A 27,828-nucleotide genomic window follows, 5' to 3' on the forward strand; every position below is an offset into this window, starting at 1 on the left:
TACTACTACTACTACTACTAATAGTATTAAACTAGTAGTACCAATAATAATAGCCAAAGTAGTGGTTGTGTGGAGGTGTTTGGGGGGGTTGCATGGCTGTTTTCAAGTTATCTAGGAGGGAGGCTCACTTCAACCCAATTTGAAAATCCCTGCTATAGACCATCCTCTCAAACAAATCGAGTCATTAAAATTAATCAAAACCACCACCACTAATGATTATTTTGAATAGGTTCAGTAATATTGGTGCAATAAACTCATGTCAAACATCCTCCATTCTGGCATCAGAATGTGGAGGGGGGCTGGGCTGGAATGTCGCACGCCCGGTCCCCAATCGGCCTGATGGGGCGCGCGAGGGATAAAGAGATGTGGGCGTGGTTCGAGAGAGAGAGAGAGAATTACGGGCATGTCCGTCATGTGTGTGTTTATGTTTGTGTGTTTTGGTTTAAGTTTTCATTAAATTATTATTTATATTGACAAGCCGGTTCTCGCCTCCTCCTTGTCCATCTTAACCCCCTTACATAGAACAACAAACTCAATCTCTCGGTCATTGGTCCTCAGACACATATCACAGCTACATCAGATCCAATCGTTTCCACATCAGGAAAGCTCATCAATCATTAATCAGCTAATCCCATATCGGTACCACCTGCCATCGTCACTCACGTCACCACCCACCGCCATCTCGATACATCCTACATGCACATGCACATACGTGTACACGTACATTTAAGTGTGGGTGTGTGTGCATGTGCTTACTTGGGCACGTGTACAAGTGCATATATATTTAAATCAGAAGTCCTCCCGTTTGAATCGCAGCATAACCCTCTCAATTAAATGCCATGCAAGCTCATCCACGTCTTCGTATCATGGGCTTTTCCCTCCAAGGTGATCGATGGGCTTTCCATTTCAGACACAGAGTGGCCCCTGTTCAAATGCATGCTAGGCTTACCCGTTTGAATGCCGTGAGCTCTGTCTCTCTATACAGCAGTCTCCCTTTCGAACGCAGTGTGAGCCAACTCTTGTTCTCATGCTCCCCGTTTGATTGCTTGCTGGGCTTTTCCAGTTGAATGCTGTGAGCTCTCTCTTTCCATAAAGCAGTCTCCCATTCGAATCGCAGTGTGAGCCAATTTTCATTCTCACCTTCCCTGTTCGAATGCATGCTGGGTTTACCCATTCAAACGCCATGAGCTAAACCTCTATCTCTTTAGAACAGTCTCCATTTGAATTGCAGCATGAGCACTCCGTTTCGAACGCAGCATGGGCCAACTCTCATTTTCACCTTCTCTGTTTGCATGCTGTGAGCTCATCCACTTCTTCGACAAGTGGTGGTCTCTCGTTCGAATCGCAGCAGAGCCCTCTCGACCATCCATCGTACAAGAATGCACCTTCAAACAAATGCGTAAATTGCTGCTTCTATACAAGTTTTGGGGGAAAGTACAATTCAGATGCAACCACCAAGCCAATTAACCAAATGAATTGTTGCTGGCTTGTTGTCCTAAATACTTCCTGCCATAGTCATGGTTCTGATCTTTCATCTTAACAGCTTATTGGGGGTAATCAGGACTCAAGTCAAGTCTCGAGCTCCGAGCCCTCCAGTATACGGACAGCAAGTCAAATACGTTTACTGCTTCAACACAAGATTACATTAACAAACGAACTACTGAAATTCATGTTAAAAGAGTTAGAGGTTCGAGAGGAGCATGTTAAATTTAATTTGACAAATCACAGCCCGCGAGCAGGAGTATATAAACCGCTGCTTACCTGCTTCCTGTGACAACTCTCCTGACATCCCACCTCCACCTCATCTCCACATATTTTCTAGATTCATTATCTAAACAAGTAAAGTCCAGAGGGTTAATCAGGACTCGAGTCGAGTCTCAAGCTCCGAGTCCTCCATTATACTGGACAGCAAGTCAAATACGTTTACTGCTTCAACACAAGATTACATTAACAAACAAACTACTGAATATTCTTAAGTATATTTTATTGAACAATTTGAATGTACTTGGCTACAATTGCTGTTAGGATGAATTAAAAATTATGATTTAAAATAACTTTTATGTAATTTCTGAGCAAATAGCACAAACAATTGTCAACCTGCTGTTACCCATAATATTAGTGTCGCAAATTCAGTCTTGTTTTATTTGATATATGTATACAAATAAAAAAAGTTTTAAATAAGTTTGGATGCATCAAAGTTTAAAGGCATTAAAATGTTGAAAGTGTTTGATAATCTTTCAGATGTATCAGTGATGTCTCCACACACTCTTTGTGTTCGCTCAGAATAAATTTCACTTGCAATAAAATGACAAATACATTTTTATTTAAAATCAAGTTCAGCATTACAACTCAAACACTGACTAATTCTGAAGCAATGGTTTATTAATATTCTGCAAACACGGGAAATATCTTTGAAGATGAAATAATCAAATGAGACAAAACACCAAACTCTCCAAAATCACACAGATACAATATCAAAACTATAAATGAAGACGAATTATTAACAAACATGATCCAACAGACAGATTAAAGCAACACGACTAATATGTGATATAGAGTTAAAATGATGTGAAAAATAAACCCAAAGGGCAACAACATGATGATACTGTCACATTTGATTCAGAGGAATCATTCTGACAAGTGAATCATCACGACTGAACAGAAGCAGATGAATATAATCAAATAAAACACAGATAGTTCATTCAACACAAAAATAAACTGAAATGAGTCTCAAGTCGATACAAAATCAAAAGACATTTTCAAAACTAAAGACTGCATATGAAATTTCTAATATCTGTGATGAAATCTGCCGTTTCTCTCATGAATCTTCTGTTCTGTGTTGATGTCGGTGTCTAAATCTTGTCATTCTCAGTTTTGATCTATAGAGCGATTTCCTCTTCCTGTTTCCTTCCTAAAAACATCAGATTATCATCATCATCACACTCTTAATATTTGCATGTGAAATGCATCATGATGATGATAAATGTGTCACCTGATGTGTGTGTGCTGCAGTATCTGATGTAGATGTGAAAACCTCCTAACAGAGTCAACAGAAGCATCATCTCCAAACTCCACACCATCACATACACCCCAGACACTGAACACTCAACTACACAAACACAAGATACACAATCAACAACACTCAGATTTAAACAAGACCTGTTTACTGCTGACATCATGTAATGTACAGAAGTGAACTAAAGACTGTCGACCTGCATCATTATTGTGTCTGTTTTAATAATCTGTGAACATTAATAGATCTCACCAGGACATCGGTTTACACTAATGTTCTTCTGTCCACGACTGACGTGGTTGTTCACAGTGCAGATGATGTTTCCAGAAGTTTCCTCATCCAGATGAATGATGTTATTTCTATCCTCCAGTTCTTGTCCATTCAGAGTCCAGCTGAAGATGAGATGATCCCCCTCAGAGGAGCAGGACGCTCGCTTCTCCCCACTGCAAATGATTGACAGTTCCACTGAGCCAATAGGAGCTGGAGGGAGGGACACAGTACAGTCACATGACAAACAGGTTCAGAATAACGTCTAAACTACTCAAACTATTTGTATAATGTGCATTATGTGTTCTCTTCAGAACAATTTTCTATATGATGGAAAATCTGATGATCTACTACATTTGTTAATATGTGCAGAACGCAACAATACCATTAACTCAACTTGAGATTCAATTTCCATTCTGACGAATCAGGCGAGAGAAATATCAGTCATGATTTGATCAATCTCTAGAATCATTCATTGATCAGACAAGAGTTATGACATTTTCAACAAAATTGGATTAAATATCAAAATAAATGTAGTTATTTTCTGAGATTATAACTGGATGCCACTTGCTGAATTAAACATGTGACATAGTGAGGTCATGTGACAACAGTGTAGCGTACAGTACTACTGTTTGAAAGGTGAAATATTGCATTCTGTTTGACATTATATTTGTGTTTAAATAGAATACAGTGTACACTGTGCAGTATATAGTGAGCAGTACACTAGTATTTATTCTGAAGATCATCTTAATCAATGTAGTACAAACATTCCACAGAGAACTACATGAATGAAAACTCACAACTATGACACTATTTTATGAGAATAAGAGTGAGATCTGTGGAGAAAGTGAGATTGTAATTATTGTGATGAGAGATTTACTGTACCTTCAACAATCACTGTAAGATTTACACCATGTGCCCATGAGCCGTATGAATTATAGAGCACTAATGTGTATGTCCCTGAATCTGTTCTGATCACACTGTTTATAATCAGAGTCCTATTATTAATGATAAACTCAGATCTGTTTATAATGGATTCATGTTCATACACAATCCTGTTCTTCTTAACTTTAATAAATCCCTCAGTTGTATTGTCTGTCCTCTTATATAACCACAGCTGTTGATCTCGAGTGTCCGTCACCATCTGCAGATAGAGTTTGTGTCCCAGAGCTGCGTAACAGGGATCTGTCTGATTAAACCTGCAGAACATCTCCACACCTGAACAACACAAACACAAACACTGAAATATACCAACATCATCAACATCTGAACATTATTTAAAGCACTGTAAGGATTATGTGTGTGACCCTTACTGGTACAAATAACTCTCATCATAAATGAATATCACATTTACTCATAGAAGAAATCACATATTAAACAATATTCACAGAATTAAAGTTGTACAGAAGAAACATTTCAGACAGACAGTTTATCTGATCGGAATAAAAGATCTGATCTCAAATAATCTTCATCATAAACAGACACTCAACAGTAAAAATAATAATTGTATTTGTCAGGAATGATTGTTGTAATTCACTGTTGTCTGTAAGACACAAATAAATATGAAATGAACTGAAACTGTTTATCTTTGGCTTTAAATATCTCAGATAAAAAAGACACGGTCAACTTAAAGGAATATTCCGGGTTCAGTACAAGTTAAACTCAATCGACAGCATTAGTGGAATAATGTCCATTAACACTAAAATAATTTAGACTCGTCCGTCCTTTTCTTTAAAAAAGCATAAATTTAGTTTAAAGTGAGACACTTACGATGGAAGTCAATGGGGTCAATATTTGAAGGTTTAAATGCAGAAATGTGAAGATTATCATTTTATAAAAGTACTTACATTAATTCTTCTGTTAAACTTGTGTATTATTTGAGCTTTAAGTTGTTTAAATCATCGATTTAGGGTTTTAGTGATTGTTGACATTACATCATCATGGCAGTGAAGTTGTAAAACTGTCCATAACTTCACACAGAAAATGTTAGTAAGTGATATTATCATACTAAAATCATGTTTACATGCATATTGTTTGAATACTCGAGTATTTTAACATTCAATAATTGGCCCTCATTCTCTTACATTGTATGTGCCTCACTGTAACACATCATTTGTATTTTTTTCTAAATAAAAGGAGGGGCGAGTCAAAATGAATCTTTGTGGTAATCAATATTATGTCACATATGCTGTCTATTGAGTTTACTTGAACTGAACTGCCCTTATAAAAATGAAATTTTCCATTCTTGCCAAAGGTTTGCTGGAGGTTCTCCTCTACTGGTTAAGAGGTGCAAACGTCTGGCAAACATTCTGGAAAATCACAAGCTCATTTACATGTGAAAATAATGAGCGGAATATTTGTGGCTAGTTTACATTTTTTGTATTGGGGAACATTGCTTTAATAAAAAGTTTTCATAATTTTGCTTTAACACAATGATAATATAAAAATCAATTCTTTTATTTTGAATATAATTAGTCTTTGTAATATCACGTTAAACATTTCTTTCAAAGGGGTCTTTTGCAATGGGATCATCATATATGGGGGTCCTTGACATTAAAAACGTTGAAAAGCCCTGGTCTAGGACATATGCAGGAATACGCCGTATGCCCACCTACAGTATGTTCCTGAGGATATTGCGTATGCCCACCTAAAATAAGTGATGATACGTATGGACGCCAGACAGGGGCGGGTTTAGGATTTCTGAGGCCCCCAAACATTCAACCAAGCTGGGGCCCCATTTCGAAAATGTTTGCTTAAAAATTCACACAAAATGTATTTTTAAATCATAATTTTACAACTTCGTACAAGGAAAAGTTCAATGAAATGCATCTTAAAGTTAGAATTACAACTTGTAGGCTCGCAGCAGAATTTCTCAACTCAATTTCAGCGAGCTTTTAGCTGCAACATAATGTATGATGCCCAAAGGCATAGGGTGTCTTATTCATTGTGAAACTGTGTTTCCATATCTGTCACTCACTCGACGTTGTGTCGATGAGTTGACACTAGGGGTCACTTCTTGGGAGCCCAGACATCTCTGATTTTTGAGAAAAGGCCAATGAGAATTGGTGTGTGGAATTTGCATGCCACTCCCCGGACATATGGGTATAAAAGGAGTGCCGCTTGCATACACACACTCAGACTACTTCTTCTGAGCCGAGTGGACGTATTCCACAGAGCTGAATTCCTCCAGCTGTTCCATTCATCTCTCTCTCTCTCTCTCTGAAAAGCTGTTGGATCTACGGCGCATTACAACGGTTCTCCCCTCACAAACAACGGTTGTGTTGAGTAACCCCCTGGGCACTTCGACAGCTGGGCAGAGCTTCTTTATATATATATATATATATACACACACACTCACACACATGTATATATATACAGATGAAAGAGTAGATTTTCCTCTAAAGAGTGGCACAAACAAAAGCGTATTTTTCAAGATGCCTTTTCGTTTGTGTATGCTTCCTGGTTGCGATCGTTACCTTTCTGCTTCCCACAGCCACTATCGCTGCCTCTTGTGTTGGGCACTGCCCACGCGGGGACAGCGCTTGTGGATGGGTCATGCACTCACTGCTATGGAATGATTCTGGCAACGTTGCAGTTGCCACTTTCTCTCGTGAAGAGATCCTTCTACCCACGGGTATGAGGCATGGTCGGTTGGCACTGGGGCGCATTTGGGGATTTCAATGGGAGCTTCTCAGCCGGAAACCCCCACGGATCTCCCATTCCCCAGCATGCTCGTTTGTTCCCAGCGAAGTTCGCAATGTGACCGCCGGCTCGTCTCAGGGCGAGTGTGCGGTCGCGGCTCACGAAGTGGATGAGTTTTCGATTACAGCATCGGAGAGTGGGTTGGTTGCTTGCCTAGGTGGCTGCGAGCGCCGGGATGGAGTGGAATCCTCTGCTCCCCTGAAACCTCGCGGTCCGGGATTGGTCCCGGGGCACAGAGCGCGCTACGGCCACGCCCCACCCCCTACCTTTCTTCCCAGAAGTGCATGAAGAGCTCACACGATCGCAGCGGGCACCTTTTACTGCCAGGACCCGGTTCGCGGGCTCATCCTCTCTCACTACCTTCGATGATGGGGATGGGTGTGCTCGGCGAGTCCCCAGGTAGGTAAGGCGATCGTGGTGCTCTTGTGCCCCCAGAGTGCCGCCACATGGCAGAGACGTCTGAGTCTCCTGTCCAGGGCCTGTGGGTTTACGCCGTCACTCACGACTGAGCCTACAGTGCCATTGGACAGGCCACCTCCGCCCTGCACGCCACGGCTCTCCTGTAAGTGCACCAAGCCGTGGCGCTCAAAGAACTAGACAAGGGTAGTTCTGACACGAGATTGATGCAGGAGCTGCGCTCAGTGTCTGGTCTCGCCCTTCGAGCGATGATGGTCACGGCGTGGTCTCTCAGGCAGGTGATCCCCACCTTAGTATTCAAGGAGCGCCACCTTTGGCCCAACTTGGTCAAACCAGGTTGGCCTATTCGGCGGCACCGTAGAGGATTTTGCCCAGCAATCCTCAGAGGTTAAAAGGCAGATGGGGACCATTCAACACATCCTGCCCTGGCGCAACGCAATGTCTCGCACCCCGCTTGTTTGTTGCCAAGGGTGTCCCCTGCGGCAGCAACATTGGCTCCTCCACAGCCCGCCCCAGTAGGCTGGCCCCGGCGCCGAGCCACCCACAGAAAGCAAACACCACCAGTCTCATGGCCAGTCACCAAGAACCCAAGAAAGGCTTCAAAGCTGCTCCCCGAGACAGGCAGTCCAGGAAGTAGGAGACTCACTGCACAGGAGCGGTAAGAGCACCACTCCATCCCCTGGTGGAGGGCTGGGTGAAGGTTCTTTTATTTTCCTTTTCTTACCTCACCGCGATGCCCCAAGGGCCGCAGTACCCACATTCTAAGAAAAAAGCTGTCTTCTCATTTCCTGGGCCTCACAGTTGGTGTCCCCGGCCATCGTTATCATGACCACCGGGCACCGCTTTCTCTCTGGCAGGCATGGCGCCTCAGAAGCGGGCATATGGCAGCTGCGTATAAACGTGACCCATAATTGACATGTTTTCCATAACTAACCTTTTGCATCCCTTACAGATGTAAAGGTAATAAATGTATGTATTCCTAACCAACCATTTGCTCCCCTACAAGTAAGTGCAAAGTAATCTTTGTTCCCTTACCTTAAACTAATGCTAAACTTTATCAAGTGTAAACCATTTATTCATGATCTTTGACATCCGATGAGTTTGCTTCACAGGCAATATCCACAGTTTTAGAAACACATTTTCACTGCTTTGTTAAAAGTAAAATTTAAGAAATTTTTTGTTAGAGCTATAGCTAAAATGAAATACTTTATTATGTTTTAGTAAAATAAACCTATTTGTAAAACTAATGCCAAACATTTGTTTTGATATTCATCATTTTAAAGTGAATATGTAAGCTGCTTTGTGGCACATCTTGTATGTATTGTTTTAGAGAGACACTTTCTTATCTTTGATAATAACAAAGTCTTACACCATGCATTATTTTGTCTCCTCAGTTTTGTTACTAAGAATTGTACACCATTAAATATACATAATTCAAACACATTTTAAATGTAATACTAATTTTTATGTCTTACAATAATAATTACAATAATAAATATAGCTGCAAGCAGTGATACCGGGGTCAAGCTAATTATCGGAACATAGCACATTTAGAAATAGCATTATCATTTTTGACCATAAGGTGGCACTGTCCTGAAACTTTTTGAGTCCCTTCAGAGCATGGTGCCAAAGACACATACAGAGTTTCGTATGACTAAATTCAAAATGGCCGGCACCCACAATGTCTGAAACGGGAAAATGCGGTATCCTTCAACTCAGTATGTAGCACTTGATGTAAAGAGAAAATGTTCATTATTTTGGGCAAAACTGTTCAAGAGTTATAAGCAAAAATGAGCTTATATTTTCATATCTCGTGACCAGCAGGGGACAGTGCGACAAAACGCTGCAGGTAACCTCAGGGCGTAATGGTGATGACACGAAACCAAGTTTTGTCCCAATCTCTCCAAGCGCTATGGAGATACAGCCTCAAGTTTTGCGCGTTCTTCATTGAATTCGTTAAAGCACCATTTGAAAACGGTATGGTTTATCAAAATTATGTGAATATTTTTTTGTTGTGAGTGCCTCTAGATGATGCAGGCCAATTTTTGTGTAAATCTGACAAATGGCCTAGGACGAGATAAAAAACCTTTTTTCAGAAAATTCTAAATGCCGGAAAAATTTTCATGATGGAAAATGACATGCAATTGAATCGCCTTGAGCCAAGAAATCAGAGGAAAATTTTAGTTTCTAGGACTCACGGTTAAAAAGTTATTAAAATAAACATGAGTGCAAATCTGGGCAGTTGGTGGCGCTAGAGGGTTTAAAGTAGCGATGCCAAATTTGCTGTGGTAACATATCAGACTGTCCTCTATCTGTGTGTTCTAGGGGCTACCATAGACTCAAGAAGAAGAAAAAGGAATATAGCTGTAAGCAGCGTATACAGTGGTCAAGCCAATTATCGGCACCATGAGCAGCAAAAGAAGCTTTGTGACATGTTTTTGGTTAGAGTCCGATGAACTCTGACTAGGACGAGTTTGAAAAAGTAGGTTTTTCAGAAAATTTAAAATGGCCAACTTTCAATATGTCTGACATAGGAATTGTTCATATCTTTGGACTCGCTATACCCCACTGAATCTAATGAGATCAATTTTATGATTTTATGACAAACAAAAGAGCGGAAGGATAATAATAATATTAATAATAATAGGAAAACCAACGAAAACAATAGGGGTCTTTTGCCCCTTCAGGGCTTGACCATTAATAATAATAATAGGAAAACTAACGGAAACAATAAGGGTCTTTCGCCTTGTCGGGATTGACTCCTAATAAAAATAATATGAACCCACACACATTACTTTATCATGTTTTGAAAAACATCTTGGTGATTACAACATTGTATTATTTAATCACAATTTTTAGTTTGAGTTCAGAGGAAGGTCATAACACCTGACCAAACACATACCATATCATGTACAACAGCCGGAGGGAGGGAGGAAGAGGAAGCAAAGGTCAAATGTACACCTGTTAGGTCATAAACATTGACAGCTTCATTGAATTCTACGTGCTCAAAAACTGTTTAATGTACAACCATAAAGAGAAGACTCAGGGGTGCAGGACTTATGGGAAGAATTGCAACAAAAAAACTTTTGAAACAGAAAAACAGAAAGAAAAGGTTCGAGTGGGCAAAGACACACAGACATTGGACAACAGATAATTGGAAAAGAGTGTTATGGATATTGCCCCCATTGAGGATTTGTGGGATCAGCTAGGTCTGTAAGACAAGACAGCCACCTCTATGGCAAGTGCTACAGGAAGTAGGAGTATCTGGAGTATCTGGACAAATCTGGACAAACTGACAGCTAGAATGGCAAGGATCTGAAGAACTCTTTGTAGTTTAAGAAGTTCTGAAAAAAAACATTCAAATTGTAATAGTAATTTATTATTAATATCCTGACTATACATTGTGATCATCTGAATGCCACTTTAGTGAATAAAAGTACTATTCCCTATCTGTCACTCATATTATTTTTATTAGGAGTCACGCTGTGTCGATGTAGTGACACTGGGGTCACTCTTGGGAGCCTGAGACACCGCCAGTCTTTAATAAAAGACCAATGGAAATTGGCGCGGATATTTGCATGCCAATCCCCGAACATACTGGTATAAAGGAGCTGGCGCTCAAACCGCCATTCACATTTTCTCTTTGGAGCCGAGCGGTCTGTTCACTGAGCTGAATTTCCCAGGCCTTCCATTCACCTCTTGTGGATCTACGGTGCATATCAGCGGCTTCTCCCCCCCTCTGCACTGGTGCACTCGCCCCTGGACACTTCGGCAGATTCACTGAAAGAGTATATTTTAAAGAGCGGCACACACAGAAACGCCTTTTAAATATGCCATTCCGCTTGTGTGTTATTCCTGGTTGTGGTCGATATCTCTCACCCTCTGACGATCGTCTTTCGTGTGTGGGCACAGCTCACGCAGAGACATCCTTCATGGATGGATAATGCTCTCACTGTGAGAACGTGACCATGGCAATGTTAGTGGTCGCAGCTTGCATTCGTGAAGAAAGCAAGCCACCCCAGCTGCTCCCCGCCTCGGCCCTTCTACATACGGGTTTGAGGCCAGCTCGGATAGCACTGTGGCCGATTTGGGGACATCAATGGGACCACCTCCGCCAGGTATATCCCCACGGACCTCCCATTCCCCAGCATGCTTTTTGCCCCGAAGGTGATGCGCTTTCAAGCGCAGCACCGAGAGCTGGCTCGCCCTATCGGACGCCGAAGATTACCCCCTCGGTACGGTCGCCAAGTCACAAGCTGACGTGGAAATGACAGACATGCTTTCCTGGGCAGCTGAAAGCGTTAGGCTAAAGTGGAACCCTCCACTCTCCCCTGAACCCTCGTGGCTCGATGATTGGTTCCTAGGCCCGTGGCGCCGCCACAGCCACGCCTTGCCCCAGTTCCTTTCTTTCCGAAGTGCACAAAGAGCTGACAAGGTTGTGGGAGGCACCTTTAACTACCCAGTCCCAATCTTTCAGCTCCCCACCCTCACTACCCTCGATTGTTGGGTGGCCAAAGGGTATTCGGTGATGACCACAGTGGATAAGGTGCTCCCGCCCAGGGCCTGTAGGTTTATGTTGTTCCTGCAGACCAAAGCTTGTGGTGCCGCTGGGCAAGCCGCCTTCACCCTGAACGGCATGGCTCTCCTGCAAGTCCACCAAGCCAAGGCGCTAAAAGAAATGCAAGAGGGTAGTTATGCCCAAGGACTGATGCAGAAACAGTGCTTGGCGGCCGACCTCACCCTCCAGGTGACGAAGGTCATGGTGTGGTCTCTCGGACGGGCGATGTCTACCTTGGTGGACCAGGAGCGCCACTTTTGGCTCAACCTGGTCGAGATGAGAGAGGCTGACAAGGCATGGTTCCATGACGCCCTAATTTCCCAGGTTGGCATTTTCGGCGACACCGCCGAGGACTTTGGCCAGCAGTTCTCGACAGTGAAGCAGCAGACTGAGGCTCTCCAACATATCTTGCCCCAATGTGGCTCAAGATCCTGCACCATGTCTGCTCGTCACCAAGGGCACCGCCAGCAGCCCACACTGCCGCCGAGCCACCGCAGGGAAGCAGATGCCACCCGCAGGACTGGGAACTGTGGGTGGGTGATCACTCAGGCTAGGGTTCCCTCCACGAGGTGTCTGTATTCCTTGAAGTGGCATCTGTTCACTAAGTGGTGTTCTTCCTGACGAGAAGACCCCTAGAGATGTGCAGTCGGATCGGTGCTTTCCTTCCTGCAGGAGAGGTTGGAGGGACTTCTGTCCCCCTACACCTTGAAGGTGTATGTAGCTGCTATATCGGCACACCATGACACAGTGGACGGTAAGGCAGTTTAAAAATGACTTTATCAAATAAACATTAAGGGTGCATACTAGGGATTTTCACATTAACTGGAACTTTCAAATAAATCAGAATATTAAATAACAGAAAAAATCAAAATTATATTTACAATATCAAGTATTAAACAGATCAGTATGTGGCAGCGGGGGCGTGGTCAAGCACCCGTCCGGGAGAGAAAAGCGGTAAGGGCGCTTACACCTGAGCTAAATTATGTCTAACACCTGTCTCTAATTTCAGTGAACACGGGGAGAGCGGCATAAAAGGCAGCGAGAGGGCCTCCAGGGGAGAGAGATGACAAGCTAACCCAGTGCGCTTGTGTCATATTGTGTGTTATTATAAGTTGTATAAATTACGACGGCATTAAAAAGCTTACCTTGTGGTGAAGACCTGCTTCCTGTCCTCCTTTCCATTGAGTAGTATTACACTGGTGCCGAAACCCGGGAATTTAAAGGAAGCATGGAAAGTGGTCACCACATAGAGTCCTCCCAGCTGGCAGAAGTCCTCCAGTCCCTCAGCGATGCTGCATCAAGCCCACCAGCAATCCCTGCTTGAGCTCCGGCAGGACCAAGAGCCGGTTTTTCGAAATCATGCGGGCTCAGGCAGAGGACTGGCTCGCCATCCGGAGCCTCCTCAGACAGGAGGACACGCCAGCCACAACCGTGACCCCGGACACTCACGCTACGCTGCCCCCCACATGCTACAGAAGATGGGGGCAGCAGATGATCCTGAGGCCTTCCTCGATTTGTTCGAGCCGCTCATCAGAAATCTGGGGCTGGCCCCACGAACAGTGGGCAGCCCGCCTGATTCCCTCCTGTCCGGGAAGCTCAACTTGCGGCACAGCAGTTGCCGGCGACGTAACCTCCTGGCCTACACCTGAAGAGGTCTATTCTGCAGCTGGTCGGTCGGAGCCCGGAAGAGAATCGCCAGCTCTTCCGGGGCATGAAACTAGGAACGTCCGACGCCCGCTCGTGTTCGCTCAACGGCTCCGGGACGCCTGTCGGAGGTGGCTGCTCGCGGGGGCCGCGACGCCGAGGGAGTAATCGACCAGGTGGTACTGGAACAGTTCGCTCAACGGCTGCCTCGGAAGACGGTGGGGTGGGTCCAGTGCCATCACCCGGCGCCGCTGGAGGAAGCTGTTCGGCTGGCGGAGGACCACTTGGCGGCGATCCCGAGGGCGGACGAGCCCTCTTCTTCTTCTCTCTCTTTCCCCTTCCCTCGCCCCTTCCCTGCCCCTCGCCCCTCCCCTATGTTCTCTCCTTCTGTTCTCTCCCCAGGGCCCGCTACTGCCTCGCGCAGGCGTAGAGGGTTCCAGAGACCAGCTCCCTGGCCTTGGGAGAATGTACCCTCCCATTTCCCGTCATTCAGCCGCTCTCCTCCAGCACAAGTGCGGCCGCAACGCCTGGGCCGGCCTGTTGGAGGTGCGGAGACCCGACCACTTCCGGGATCAGTGTCCGCTGATGGAGGTGGGGACGGTGGTGAGGGTCTCCGACGCCCCGCAGGCTGCCCCCAATCGGGCTGGAGCATACCGGATTCCGGTAAGGATCAGGGGGGGTATTTACCAAGCTTTGCTGGATACCGGCTGCAATCAGACCACCATCCATCAACGCTTGGTTCAACCCGGGGCTTTGGGTTTAGCTAAACTGGTGAGGGTGAGGTGTGTGCATGGGGATGTTCACAAGTATCCCATGGTGACTTTGGCAATTAAATTCAGGGGAAGAAACCATAGTGTGGAGGCAGCAGTTAGTTCCCGCCTCACTCATCCGCTAATCTTGGGTACTGATTGGCTGGGTTTTGAAGATATTTTAGAGGGGATTTGCGCGGATGGGTCCTGCATAAAGAGGTATGCGGTGTGCGATGCTCTGGCAGGGGAGGCGGAGCCGGGGCCGTCCTCGGCTGCTCTGAATGACGAGGGAAGGGGCGAGGTGGCCACCCCTCCTCTCAGGGAATTCCCTGAGGGGGACTTCCCTCTAGAGCACTCACGAGACGAAACCCTTAAACATGCTCTTGACCAAGTGAGAGTAATTGATGGTCAACAGCTTCGGCCGGGCATCGCCATTTCATACCCGTATTTTGCCATGATTAAAGATCGGCTATATAGAGTGACGCAGGACGCTCAAACAAAAGAGGAAGTGACCCAATTGTTGATTCCACGGAGCCGCCGGGAAATAGTTTTCCAGGCGGCTCACTATAATCCTATGGCCGGTCACCTAGGGGAACGAAAACACTTCTCCGCCTAATAGCCCATTTCTATTGGCCGGGCATTGGCGGTGACGTCCGCAGGTGGTGTGCGGCGCGTCGTGAATGTCAGCTGGTAAACCCACCGGCCACCCCAAAATTGCGCCCTCTACCATTGATCGAGGTCCCCTTCGAAAGAATTGGGATGGACCTCGTCGGGCCATTAGAACGGACAGCACGCAGGCATCGCTTCGTGTTAGTCCTAGTGGATTACGCGACGCGATATCCAGAAGCAGTGCCTCTGAGCAACATCTCCACACGTAGTGTTGCAGGGGCACTCTTCAAGATAATCTCCCGGGTGGGGATTCCGAAAGAATCCTCACCGATCAAGGCACGACTTTTATGTCACGAACACTCCGCGAACTTTACGAGCTCTTGGGCATTAAGTCGATTCGCACTAGCGTTTACCATCCGCAGACTGATGGCCTAGTGGAACGATTTAATAAAACGCTCAAGAACATGATTCGTAAATTCATACACGATGACGCTTAGAAATTGGGATAAGTGGCTAGACCCCCTGTTGTTTGCAGTACGAGAGGTCCCGCAAGCCTCCACAGGGTTCTCCCCATTTGAGCTGCTGTACGGGCGACACCCACGCTGGGTCCTCGACGCCATCCGCGGGCTTGGGAGGAGGGACCTTCTAATAGCAAAAACGAAATTCAGTACGTTCTTGATCTTAGAGCAAAACTCCACACACTGGGGCGACTAACACAGGAGAATTTGCTCCAGGCTCAAGAATGCCAACGCCGGCTGTATGACAGGGGTGCTCGGCTACGGGAATTTGCACCAGGAGATAAGGTACTTGTATTGCTCCCAACGTCGAGCTCTAAATTACTCGCCAAGTGGCAAGGACCGTTTGTGGTCACACGACGAGTTGGGGATCTCGATTATGAGGTTAAACGTACCGATAGAGGGGGCGCGCGGCAAAGCGATTGGTCCAGCCCGGTTGTTCTTGTTCCGAAGAGCGATGGGTCTGTTCGATTCTGTGTGGATTACAGAAAAGTTAACGCGGTGTCTAAATTTGACGCGTACCCAATGCCCCGTGTTGATGAACTGCTCGATCGGTTAGGTACTGCTCGTTTTTATTCGACCTTGGATTTAACAAAGGGTTATTGGCAGATCCCCTTGACACCAATGTCCCGTGAGAAAACTGCCTTCACTACGCCGTTTGGATTACACCAATTCGTGACGCTTCCTTTCAGTTTGTTTGGGGCACCAGCCACGTTTCAGCATCTTATGGATCGGATCCTCAGACCTCACACCGCGTACGCCGCTGCCTATCTAGATGATATCATCATTTATAGCAATGACTGGCAGCAGCACATGCAACATCTGAGGGCCGTCCTGAGATCGCTGCGGCGGGCGGGGCTCACAGCAAATCCTAAGAAGTGCGCGATTGGGCGTGTGGAGGTACGGTATCTGGGGTTCCACTTGGGTCATGGCCAGGTGCGTCCCCAAATTGACAAAACCGCGGCGATTGCGACTTGCCCTAGACCCAAGACCAAAAAAGGGGTGAGGCAGTTCCTGGGGCTGGCTGGCTATTATAGAAGGGTTGTGCCTAATTATTCGGACGTCACCAGCCCGCTGACTGACCTCACTAAAAAGGGGGCTCCAGATCCGGTCCAGTGGTCGGAGCAGTGCCAACAGGCATTTATGCCGTTTAAAGCCGCACTTTGTGGGGGGCCGCTTCTTCATGCACCTGACTTCTCTCTTCCTTTTGTATTACAGACGGACGCTTCAGACAGAGGGCTGGGGGCCGTACTCTCGCAGGTGGTGGAGGGGGAGGAGCGCCCGGTGCTGTACATTAGCCGTAAGCTCTCCTTAAGGGAGACTAAGTACAGCACCGTGGAGAAGGATTGTTTGGCCATCAAGTGGGCGGTCCTCACCCTCCGTTACTACCTGCTGGGGCGGGCCTTCACCCTCTGCTCGGATCACGCCCCACTGCAGTGGCTTCACCGCATGAAGGATACTAACGCCCAGATCACCCGTTGGTATCCAGCTCTCCAGCCCTTTAAATTCAAGGTGGTCCACAGACCAGGGGTGCAGATGGCTGTCGCCGACTTCCTCTCCAGAAATGGGGGGGAGTGGTAGGCAGGCCGGATGACGCCCCGGCCTGAGTCGGGCGGTGGGGGTATGTGGCAGCGGGGGCGTGGTCAAGCGCCCGTCCGGGAGAGAAAAGCAGTAAGGGCGCTTACACCTGAGCTAAATTATGTCTAACACCTGTCTCTAATTTCAGTGAGCACGGGGAGAGCGGCATAAAAGGCAGCGAGAGGGCCTCCAGGGGAGAGAGACGACAAGCTAACCCAGTGCACTTGTGTCATATTGTGTGTTATTATAAGTTGTATAAATTACGACGGCATTAAAAAGCTTACCTTGTGGTGAAGACCTGCTTCCTGTCCTCCTTTCCATTGAGTAGTATTACACAGTATTATGCAAAAAAAGTGTAGTGGTATTAAAAGCATGCACAGCATGATTTCCGATACCAATTTCTGTTAACTTGTTAAATGATAAAACCAAGATCAGGTTGGTTAGAATGAGGTGCATGTTAAACAGTTATGCTGGTATTAATACTGACTGTTTTTGAAGGTATTAAAATTAGGTTATAACAACTTCATACTGACAGTTTTTACAATTCTAAAATTATAGTTGGTTTATTAATGTTCTGCAAACCAATTAAATTAAAAGTTAAAGCACTATATGTTGAGTAAAAAGTCACATCTTAGTGCTGCATTCGACACGATAGATCACAACATTCTCTTAAATAGGCTGGAGAATTATGTTGGCATCTGTGGAGTTGCATTAGCATGGTATAGGTCCTATTGAACAGATTGCTACCACTTTGTCTATGTAAATGAGGAATTGTCAAACCTAACAAAAGTTAAGTATGGAGTGCCACAGGGATCAGTTTTAGGGCCTCTGCTTTTCTCCTTGTATATTCTTCCCCTGGGAGATATTATCAGGATTTGTGGAATAAGTTTCCAGTGCTATGCCAACGATACCCAACTTTATATTTCTTCAAAACCTGATGAGATTTCACAATTCTCCAAATTAGCAGAGTGTATCAAGAAATAAAAGATTGGATGGCCAGAAATTTCCTTCTACTCAATTCCGACATACAGAGGTACTAATTATTGGACCAAATATTAGCCCTGTTTTATCATCGTTACATTGGCTACCTGTTAAAATTCATATTAATTTAAAAATTCTGTTAACTACATACAAAGATTTGAATGGTCTAGCTCTGCAGTACTTAAGTGACCGTCTACCATGTTATATTCCATCACGCTCATTGCGATCGCAAAATTCTGGCCCGTTAATTGTTCCAATTGTGTACATGTAACGAAGACTCAGGTTGGTTTGGATCCATATGCGGCTTTATTGGAAAGGCAAGCTCAGGTTGTACAGGCAGTGGTCTGGGACAGGCAAACAGAGTTAGGCAGAGAGGCTGAAGCGTAATCAGGGACAGGCTAATGATCAGGGCGGGCAGCAGACAATCGTAGTAAGCAGGCTAAAGTATAAGGGCAGGAGGCTGACAAACAGGAACGGAGAGAAGCTAGGTCGGTACACGGGTAAACTAGAGAGATATCTGATAATGCTTGGAAATGTCGCCGGGGCTAAACAAGACTTCGCAAGGAGGGAACAAACTGGCGTGATTAAGTAGGGTGAGATAATGAGCTACAGCTGAGGTGAGTAATTAGTATTCGGGTGAATGCGATCTCCGGAGGCTCGAGGAGGAGGCGCCTTCACCCATGTTCGTGACAGAGCCCCCCTCCTGTGAGCGGCTCCTGACGCGAAGATGCGATCCTCGCCGAGGTCTTCCCCGAGGTCGAGGGGCCGGTCTTTCCGGGTTGGTCTGATGGTACTCAGTAATGAGGTTAGGGTCGAGGATGTCGTTGGTACTGACCCAGGACCTTTCTTCCGGGCCGTACCCCTCCCAGTCAACCAGGTACTGCATCTGACCTCGGTGGCGCCTGGAGTCGAGTAGCCTTCGCGACCAGGTAGGCCTCCTCGCCGCCCACGATCAGGGAGGGGGTCTGAGAGTGGCTCCTCTTCGCCCCGGGTCGCCGGGCCGGTTTTAGGAGAGAGACATGAAAAGAGGGAGAGATTCGATAATTAGTGGGGAGTTTGAGACGGAAGGTAACAGGATTAATTTTTTTTTGGATTCTAAAGGGACCAACATACCTAGGGACGAGCTTTCTGCAGGGCTGGCGGAGGCGGAGGTCTCGGGTGGAGAGCCAAACCCATTGGCCTGGGGCGTAGTCGGGTCCGGGACGGCGGTGACGGTCGGCTTGTGACTTAGTGCGGTCCACGGCCCGCTGTAAGTGGACGTGGGCCTGGTCCCAAACTGCTTCGCTGCGCTGCAGCCAGTCGTTAACGGCGGAGACCTCTGAGGGTTCTCCGGACCAAGGGAAGAGCGGGGGCTGGTACCCCAGGATGCATTGGAAGGGGGTCAGTTTGGTGGATGGTTTGAGCAAGGAGTTCTGGGCGTACTCGGCCCATGGAAGGAATCTACTCCAGTCCGACTGGTTGTTGTGACAGTAGGTGCGCAGGAATCTGATGATTTCTTGGTTGAGTCTTTCCGTCTGTCCATTGGACTGGGGGTGGTAACCGGAGGTGAGGCAGAGGTTGATGTTTAGGAGGCGGCAGAAAGCCTTCCAGACCCTCGAGGTGAACTGGGTCCCCGGTCCGAGACAATCTCTTCGGCAGACCGTAGAAGCGAACACGTACTGGAACAGGTGTTCGGCGGTTTCGAGGGCAGTGGGGAGCTTAGGTAGAGGTATCAAGCAGCAAGCCTTGGAGAACCGATCTATGACCGTGAGGATGGTGGTGTGTCCCTGGGAGTTGGGTAGGTCGGTTACGAAGTCCACGGCGATATGTGACCAAGGACGATGCGGAATGGGGAGAGGTTGGAGCAGGCCGGCCGGTGGTTGTTTAGGGGACTTAGCTAGGTTGCAGGCTGGGCACCTCTTAACGAAGTCGGCGGTATCCTCGGGTAGGGTCCCCACCAAAAGCGGTTACTCAGGAGGCGGGTGGTAGCTGTGATTCCGGGTGGCCAGAACTTGAGGAGTCGTGCACCCAGCTGAGTACCCTCTCCCGGAGGCTCGGGGTACGAAGGTCCGACCCGCAGGACACTCGGGAGGAGGTGGGACTGAGACTTGAGCCTGAGAGATGTCGGACATGAGATCCCACTGGACGGGGGCTAGGAAGAGCTCGGGCGGTACGATGGGTTCGGCGGTGTGGCTTAGGGCTGTGGTCTTGTGTTGGCGTGAGAGGGAGTCGGCCTTGGTGTTCTTGGAACCCGGGAGGTAGGAGATATTGAAGTCAAAGTGAGTGAAGAAGAGGGCCCATCGGGCCTGTCTGGGGTTGAGCCTCTTGGCGGAGCGGAGGTACTCAAGATTTCGGTGGTCCGTCAAGACCTGGAATGGTTGCCTGGCCCCCTCCAGCCAGTGACGCCATTCCTCCAGGGCTGCTTTTATGGCCAGAAGCTCCCGGTTACCGACATCATAATTTTGCTCGGCGGGAGTGAGTTTGCGGGAATAGTAGGCGCAGGGCAACAGCTTAGGTGGGTTTCCTTGGCGCTGGGAGAGGATGGCCCCAATTCCAGTGTTCGAGGCGTCCACCTCCACCACGAAGGGGAGGTCAGGATTGGGGTGGTGCAGGATGGGCGCAGTGGTGAAGCGTGCTTTGAGTTGGGTGAAGGCCTGGAGGGCTTCAGCTGGCCAGTGGAGTCTGTTTCCGCCTTTCTTCAGCATGGCGGTAAGAGGGGAAGCGACTGTACTGAAGTTTCGGATAAACCGGCGGTAGAAGTTCGCGAACCCCAGGAAGCGTTGGAGCTCCTTGACCGTGGCGGGCTGAGGCCATTCCAGGATAGCTCGTACCTTGCGGTCATCCATGGCCACTCCATCTGGGCTGATGATATACCCCAGGAAGTCTACCGACTTCAGGTGGAATTCACACTTCTCGGCCTTGGCGTACAATTGGTGCTGGATCAGGCGTTTGAGGACGGTTCGGACATGTGTGACGTGTTCCTCAAGGGAGTCAGAGTAGATTAGAATGTCATCGATGTAAACGATGAGATAACGGTTGAGCAGGTCTCTGAACACATCATTGACGAAGGACTGGAACACTGAGGGACTGTTAGACAAACCGAACGGCATCACCAGATATTCATAATGGCCGGAGGTGGTGGAAAAGGCAGTCTTCCACTCGTCTCCCTCCCGAATACGCACCAGGTTATAGGCGGAGCGTAGGTCCAGCTTGGTGTAGACCTTTGCGTTTCTTAATTGCTCCAGAGCAGCGGGCACGAGTGGCAGGGGGTATCTGAATTTTATAGTGACGTCATTGAGGCCGCGGTAGTCGATGCACGGGTGAAGGGAGCCGTCCTTCTTGCCCATGAAGAAGAATCCGGCAGCTGCCGGGGACGTGGAGGGCCGGATGAACCCCTTGGCCAGTTCCTCCTCGATGTAAGACTTCATGGCCAAGGATTCGTGTTCTGACAGGGGAAAGATTCGGCCTTGGGGTGGTGTGGCTCCCGGTTTGAGATCGATGGCACAGTCGCTAGGTCAGTGGGGCGGAAGTTGGGAGGCCTTGGCCTTGCTGAAGGCCTCGCTCAGGTCAGCGTACATGGGGGGTATCTGAGCGGAGTCGTCAGGAGCCTTCTGGACATTGGTGGTTCCCACGGTTAAGGGGTGGATTGTTTTCAGACACCTCGCCGAGCAGTCAGTGCCCCACTGTGTGATTTGACTGTGCCGCCAGGAGATTCGTGGGTCATGAAGACGGAGCCAGGGGAGGCCGAGGATTACCGGGTGGTGAGGGGAGGTGACGAGGTGCAGACGGATGGTTTCGGTGTGCAGCACTCCTACCTGCAGGCGGATGTCGGTAGTGGTGTTGCACACTTTACCGGTACCCAGGGGCCGTCCGTCTAGGGCCGCCACTGCCAAGGGAGGTTCACACACAATCAAGGGAATACCATGTTTCTTACAAAAATCCTTATCAATAAAATTACCAGCCGCACCAGAATCGATCATAGCGTGGACATTTAAGCTATATGATTGGTGGCAGAGTGAAATGGGAACTTTCAGGCTGGAACTGGTTAGGGTGGAAGAAAGTAACAAACTCACCCCTGGTTGTTGTCGCTCAGGCGGACGCTGCCGGGCAGCTGGAGCGGACATGCCCGGCCTGGCCACAGTAGAGACAGAGGCGGTTGGAGAGGCGGCGTTCTCTCTCCTCCGGAGTGAGGTGGGCGCGGTCTAATTGCATGGGTTCTGGAGCCGCTTGGCGCTGGGGTGTCGGAGCGGGTTGCGGGAGCCACCTGGCTGGTCGTCGGGAGCGGATGAGGTTGTCGACACGGATAGCCAGCGAGATGAACTGCTCCAAGGTGGTCCCCTCATCGCGACACGCCAACTCGGATTGCAGATCCGCGCTCAGTCCCTGACGGAAGAGGAGTTTTAGGGTGCACTCAAGCCAGCCGGTTTGCGTTGCGAGGGTGCGGAAGGTGAGCGCGTAATCCGCAGACGTGCGATTTCCCTGGCGGAGAGCCAGAAGTTGCTCACCAGCGCTTTTGCCACATTCAGGGTGATCAAAGACGTCGATCAGGTTCCGCATGAATGAGTCAAAGGAGAATTGTGTGAAGCCCTGATTGTGCCAAACCGCGGTCGCCCAGTCGAGAGCGCGGCCCGTCAGAACAGAGCTGACGAAGAGAATTTTGCTCTGATCAGTTGGGTATACCGTCGGTTGTTGTGTGAGAAAAATGGTGCACTGCATAACGAAGCCTCTGCATTTCGAGGGTGTGCCGTCGAACTTTTCCGGAAGGCGAGTCGTGGGCTGGCAGCTGCTTGGGGTAGTGAATCGCCGACTGATGCTGGGCCAGCTTGAGGAGCCGCGGGTGCGGTCGCGGAAGCCGGCGCGGGTTGGAGTGCTGCCTGCACGGTGCGCATTATCTCCTCGATGGCTGAAGCGAGGCGCCCGAGCTGGAGCTGTTGCGCGGAGAGTTGGTTCGCCTGTGCAGAGAGTTCCTCCGATAGGCGGGTGATCACCGCTGGATCGAGGGGCGGCGAAGTCTTCTGTAACGAAGACTCAGGTTGGTTTGGATCCATATGCGGCTTTATTGGAAAGGCAAGCTCAGGTCGTACAGGCAGTGGTCTGGGACAGGCAAACAGAGTTAGGCAGAGAGGCTGAAGCGTAATCAGGGACAGGCTAATGATCAGGGCGGGCAGCAGACAATCGTAGTAATCAGGCTAAAGTATAAGGGCAGGAGGCTGACAAACAGGAACGGAGAGAAGCTAGGTCGGTACACGGGTAAACTAGAGAGATATCTGATAATGCTTGGAAATGTCGCCGGGGCTAAACAAGACTTCGCAAGGAGGGAACAAACTGGCGTGATTAAGTAGGGTGAGATAATGAGCTACAGCTGAGGTGAGTAATTAGTATTCGGGTGAATGCGATCTCCGGAGGCTCGAGGAGGAGGCGCCTTCACCCGTGTTCGTGACAGTACATTTCCGGTTTGGCTCCTAAACTATGGAATAGTCTCCCTAGCACTGTTCGGGACACAGACACACTCAGTTTAAGTCTAGTTTTAAGACTCTATTTAGCCAGACATACACCTAATTTATCCTCCAACCCACAATTAGGCTGCTTTAGTTGGGTCTGCCAGAACCAGAAACCAGAAATATTGATCATGATTTATAACTCTGCAATAAATTGAATGGCATCTATGCTTATATTATTTAATATACATTATATAATATAAGTGTTTTCTTCACTTTATAAACTGTGTGTTGCTCATACAGCTGAAATTTCACTTACTGCCCTCTGGAGTAAACAGGTGGTACTACAAGATTGCATTTCTCAGGAAAATTCCTTATTACGGTCTGGGGCATTGCAATTAATTGTGTAAATTTTTTTAACGTGTTATTTTTAATAAAATGTAATCACACTGAATTAACGCGTTAAATCGACAGCTCTACTAATTACACAATGATGACTCATCAACATTATAGACATTACAGTTTTATCTTCTGGTAATGCCTGATTTTCTGTAAAGCTGCTTTGAAACTATGTGTGGTGTCAAAGGCGCTATACAGATAAAATGGACTTGACAAAAAGTTTTTAAAAAGATATAAAAGATCGAGTTAGACCGAGGTGCTAAAGAGCATCAGCAGCAGATCTTGTGGTGAAGAGGTGACACTATACACATCATGAGTCATATAGAAACAACTTCTTGTGCTAAATATGAGTTCAACACCACAGAAAAGACACCAGAACAGCAGACCCTCAACAACTGAAACAGTTAAAACAGGAAAAAAAGAAAAAGAGAGATCAAGAGATAAACCAACAGACATACACAACAAAAGGACCAAACCTCTAATGTAAATAAATCCACAGGACTGATACAAAGAAGTCCATCTGACAAGAATGTTATTGTGGGTGAACAGATGTGACTTCACATAATGAAACGGAGTTCATTCAGATCATAAAGGCAAGTTTATCACGTTTCACACAGAATGGTAATTAAAAGTGCTTCACAAAGAAATGATAAAAGGACTACTTAATCTATTGAGGAAGCTATAGGGCAGGAACTCTTGGAAGATTGGGGATGAAGATTGGGAGTTGGAGGGATGCCTTAAAGACTGTCGCTAGAGTGAGGTAAACATCAGCTTATATACAATGCAGCCTGCAGGTTGATTGGCCGATTAGATGAGCAAGCTCCTCCAACCTGATCTCAAGAAAAGTCGTACATAATTTACGAGTTGGCTATTTCGTTTGGTCTCGAACGATGTTGTTCACATAAACTTGTACGACTTCATCAAGTGCAAATTTCTGGATGTCTAATGTGGAAGTAAGAGCGAGTAAACATGATAGGAAGATGTTATGTTTGTCAGTGCGTTGGCTCCTCCCAAACTTACATTTATGATCTCCATCTGCTGTAGTGTGTCAAAATAGCAGGTTGATGTTTTTAGATTCTGTACTGTTTCTTCCAGTGTTTTTCCATCAGTTTCCTCAAAATCAGACATGATTTCAGAAGTTGTTTTGTTTGGGCTGTACATATCTTAAATCTGCTGCTGCTCTCATGAATCTTCTGGTCTGTGTTGATGTCATTGTCTAAATCTTGCCATTATTAGTTTTGATCTATATAGAGATTTCCACTTCCTGTTTTCTTCATAAAAACATCACATTATCATCATCTTCACACTCTTAATAATAGCATGTGAAATGCGTCATGATGATGATGAATGTGTCTTACCTGATGTGTGTGTGCTGCAGTATGTGATTGTGACAGTTTCTATCAAGGAGGAAGCGGGAGCCGGATAACCAATTTAACGTGAGTCTTTATCCTTTATACTTTTCAGCACAGCCGATCACACACAGCTAAGTTTTTGTGTCACCTCCTTTTTGGTCTTAGGCCTCAGAAAGGCTGTAATCGCAGCTGTCTTATAAAATTGGGGCCGCACCTGTCCATGGCCCAAGTGGATGCCCAGATACTGTACTTCCACATGTCCAATTGCACACTTCTCATGGTATTCCATGAGTCCCGCCCATCTCAACGACATCAGGACAGCCCTCAGATGCTGCATGTGCCGCTGCCAATCATTAATGTAAATAACGATAGCGTCCAGATAGACAGGGGTGGGGGAGACCCCTTCTGTTCCCCGAGAACGCGGCGGGGCGTTCTTTTCACTAGTGGCTTGAAGACTGCCTCTGATCCGCCCGGGGAGGCGCGGCTGTCGTCCACTAGAGGGTGGAGGATTGGCCAAGGACCAAGCTACAGCATATCCATCCTCCTTCCTGGGTTTTATGCACCAGTGAAAAGCAGTTCAATGGGAAGGAGGAGGCGAGAACCGGCTTTACAATACAAGTAAAAGTTTAATGAAGAAATAAACCAAACGACACAAACACATCTGACGGACAGCTGCCTGTTCTCTCTCTGTCACACCACCGTCCGCAGTCAGCCTTTATCCCTCTCGGAGGCTTGATTAGCCTGATAAGGGACCGGTGTGTAGAATCATGACCCGCCCCGCCCTCCACCCTGTCACACCAATGTTGAACAAAAGCGAGCCACCCCTAACTGATCAAGCAGTTCATCAATACGAGGCATTGGGTACGCATCAAATTTAGACACCGCATTGACTTTTTTATCTTTTATCCCACCAGAACCAACACAAAGCGACGCCTACATGCCAATTTCACTTGATCAAAGGCATGCCTAAGGGTCTCGTCACGTAATTTTGGATATCCCCGTGCACACACCTTACCTTCACCCACCAGCTTGTATCCAAATTCTCAGACTGAACCAAGCTTTGGTGAACGGAGGTTTGATTACAACCTGAATCCACCAAGGCTTGATATGTTCCCCCCTTAATACGCACAGTATGGTCTGCACTTATATAGCGCTATACTTTAACCTTAGAGGTTACCAAAGTGCTTTACACTGTGTCCCAATCACCCATCACAGTCACACTCATACACTAATGGCGGCAGCTCCATTGTGGGGCATCGGTCCTGGAAATGGCCAGATTCCCAGCAGCTCCAGCAGACCAGCCCAGACTTCACACCCACACCAGTGGCAGCGGATTCACCAGTGTGTGGGGTAGAATGGCTCATGGGACAAGGGAACTGGTTTTTGGTTAGAAATGTCCTGTTTCCCAGGGAACAGGAATAGGATGACTGGAATGAGTGGGGGAGGGAGGAGAGGTGCTTACCTCTTACCGGACTTCCACATTGGAGAGGACAAAATGGCGGAGGAGATTGCGGTTTCTATAGTAGTGAATGACTATTGCGTACCGGCTACCGTGAAATAGGGAAGAATACCCCCGCTTGGATGGCTATTTTTCCACTGAGAAAATAGGATGAATATGACCAAAATTACATTATCTTCAGAAAGCTGACTGTGATGAGGAGGAGGGTGTGGCCGGGCCGTGATGGAGTATGGCCGGCCGGCACTGAATCAGCTGATCAGTAGGAGAGCGAGATAAAGGGCAGTCAGAGATGCCAGTTTGAGAGATAGTGAGATGCACGTGGTCTGTTTATGTTTGTTTATGTTTGTTTTAAAATTAAATGTTAAACACACTACAGCATCATCAACATGTGATCGCACACACACTCTCACTCTGTCTCTCTCTCGCACATACACATGCACGCCAATGACGTGTTAGATTCTGATATGTTGCATAAGAAAGTAGTTCCATGCATAAATGCTTTTTTGTGACTATACTAAGTTTTTTCTCATTTTTAATTTTATTTACTTGTTCATTGAACTGTTGTATATAAGCAGTATCACTCTCGCAATCATGCCTTATGGCCCAATATCATCACTGCTGTGAATTTATATATTATTTTATACATGTATATGCAGTACACACACACACACACACACACACACACACACACACACACACACACACTTTCTTTTGCAGAATACAAATGAAAAGTCCCTTTTTACTTTAAATCTCCACTTACACTTTCAGTCTTGAACGTGAAACTAAACATGCATCAAATGTGACTTTCAGATGTGAATGTGGAGACGTAGAGTATAAAAAGGACTTAAATATTGATCTGTTTCTATTGTTGTTGCAGAACCGCCAATGATAAACACAAACTTATTGACTTAAACACTTTCTCTCATATATGAATACTGATACACAGAGAAGAGCAGAAACCAGCATCCTAACATCAGTTTGATCTGAAAGTTGACTCACATGTATCAGTTGGTATCAGCAGCAGCAACAATCCAAAGATGAACAGCATTTCTCTGACGTCCAGTTTCCAGAAGAGTCCAATCCCAGCAGAAGAGTGTGAATGCTGCTTCAGATTGCTGGACTGAAATCTGTTTTCTGGGTCACTCTGAGAGACGAGCACTACTGTCAT

General features: G+C 46.9%; 1 protein-coding gene across 1 annotated transcript; it reads right to left on the reverse strand.

Moving 5' to 3' along the window:
• Positions 1–2,786: 2,786 nt before the first annotated feature.
• LOC127663206 (uncharacterized) lies at positions 2,787–27,828 on the reverse strand. Its single transcript, XM_052154711.1, has 5 exons — positions 27,660–27,828; positions 4,166–4,498; positions 3,266–3,493; positions 2,993–3,109; positions 2,787–2,911 (listed from the first exon to the last, which is right to left on the reverse strand). The coding sequence occupies exons 1-5, from the start codon at positions 27,826–27,828 to the stop codon at positions 2,880–2,882; spliced, it is 879 nt and encodes a 292-aa protein (XP_052010671.1). The 3' UTR covers positions 2,787–2,879.

Source organism: Xyrauchen texanus, chromosome 23, assembly GCF_025860055.1.
Source record: "Xyrauchen texanus isolate HMW12.3.18 chromosome 23, RBS_HiC_50CHRs, whole genome shotgun sequence".
NCBI classification, from domain to species: Eukaryota; Metazoa; Chordata; class Actinopteri; order Cypriniformes; family Catostomidae; genus Xyrauchen; species Xyrauchen texanus.

What these genes read in the sequence shown, in the direction of transcription:
- LOC127663206 (XM_052154711.1), bottom strand. Translation starts at nt 27,828, where the DNA reads ATGACAGTAGTGCTCGTCTCTCAGAGTGACCCAGAAAACAGATTTCAG. An exon ending in GCTGATACCAACTGATACAT is followed by an intron (nt 4,499 to 27,659) that starts GTGAGTCAACTT and finishes TGTGTTGTTCAG; the next exon opens with GTGTGGAGATGTTCTGCAGG. An exon ending in CTGCAGCACACACACATCAG is followed by an intron (nt 2,912 to 2,992) that starts GTGACACATTTA and finishes TGATGTTTTTAG; the next exon opens with GAAGGAAACAGGAAGAGGAA.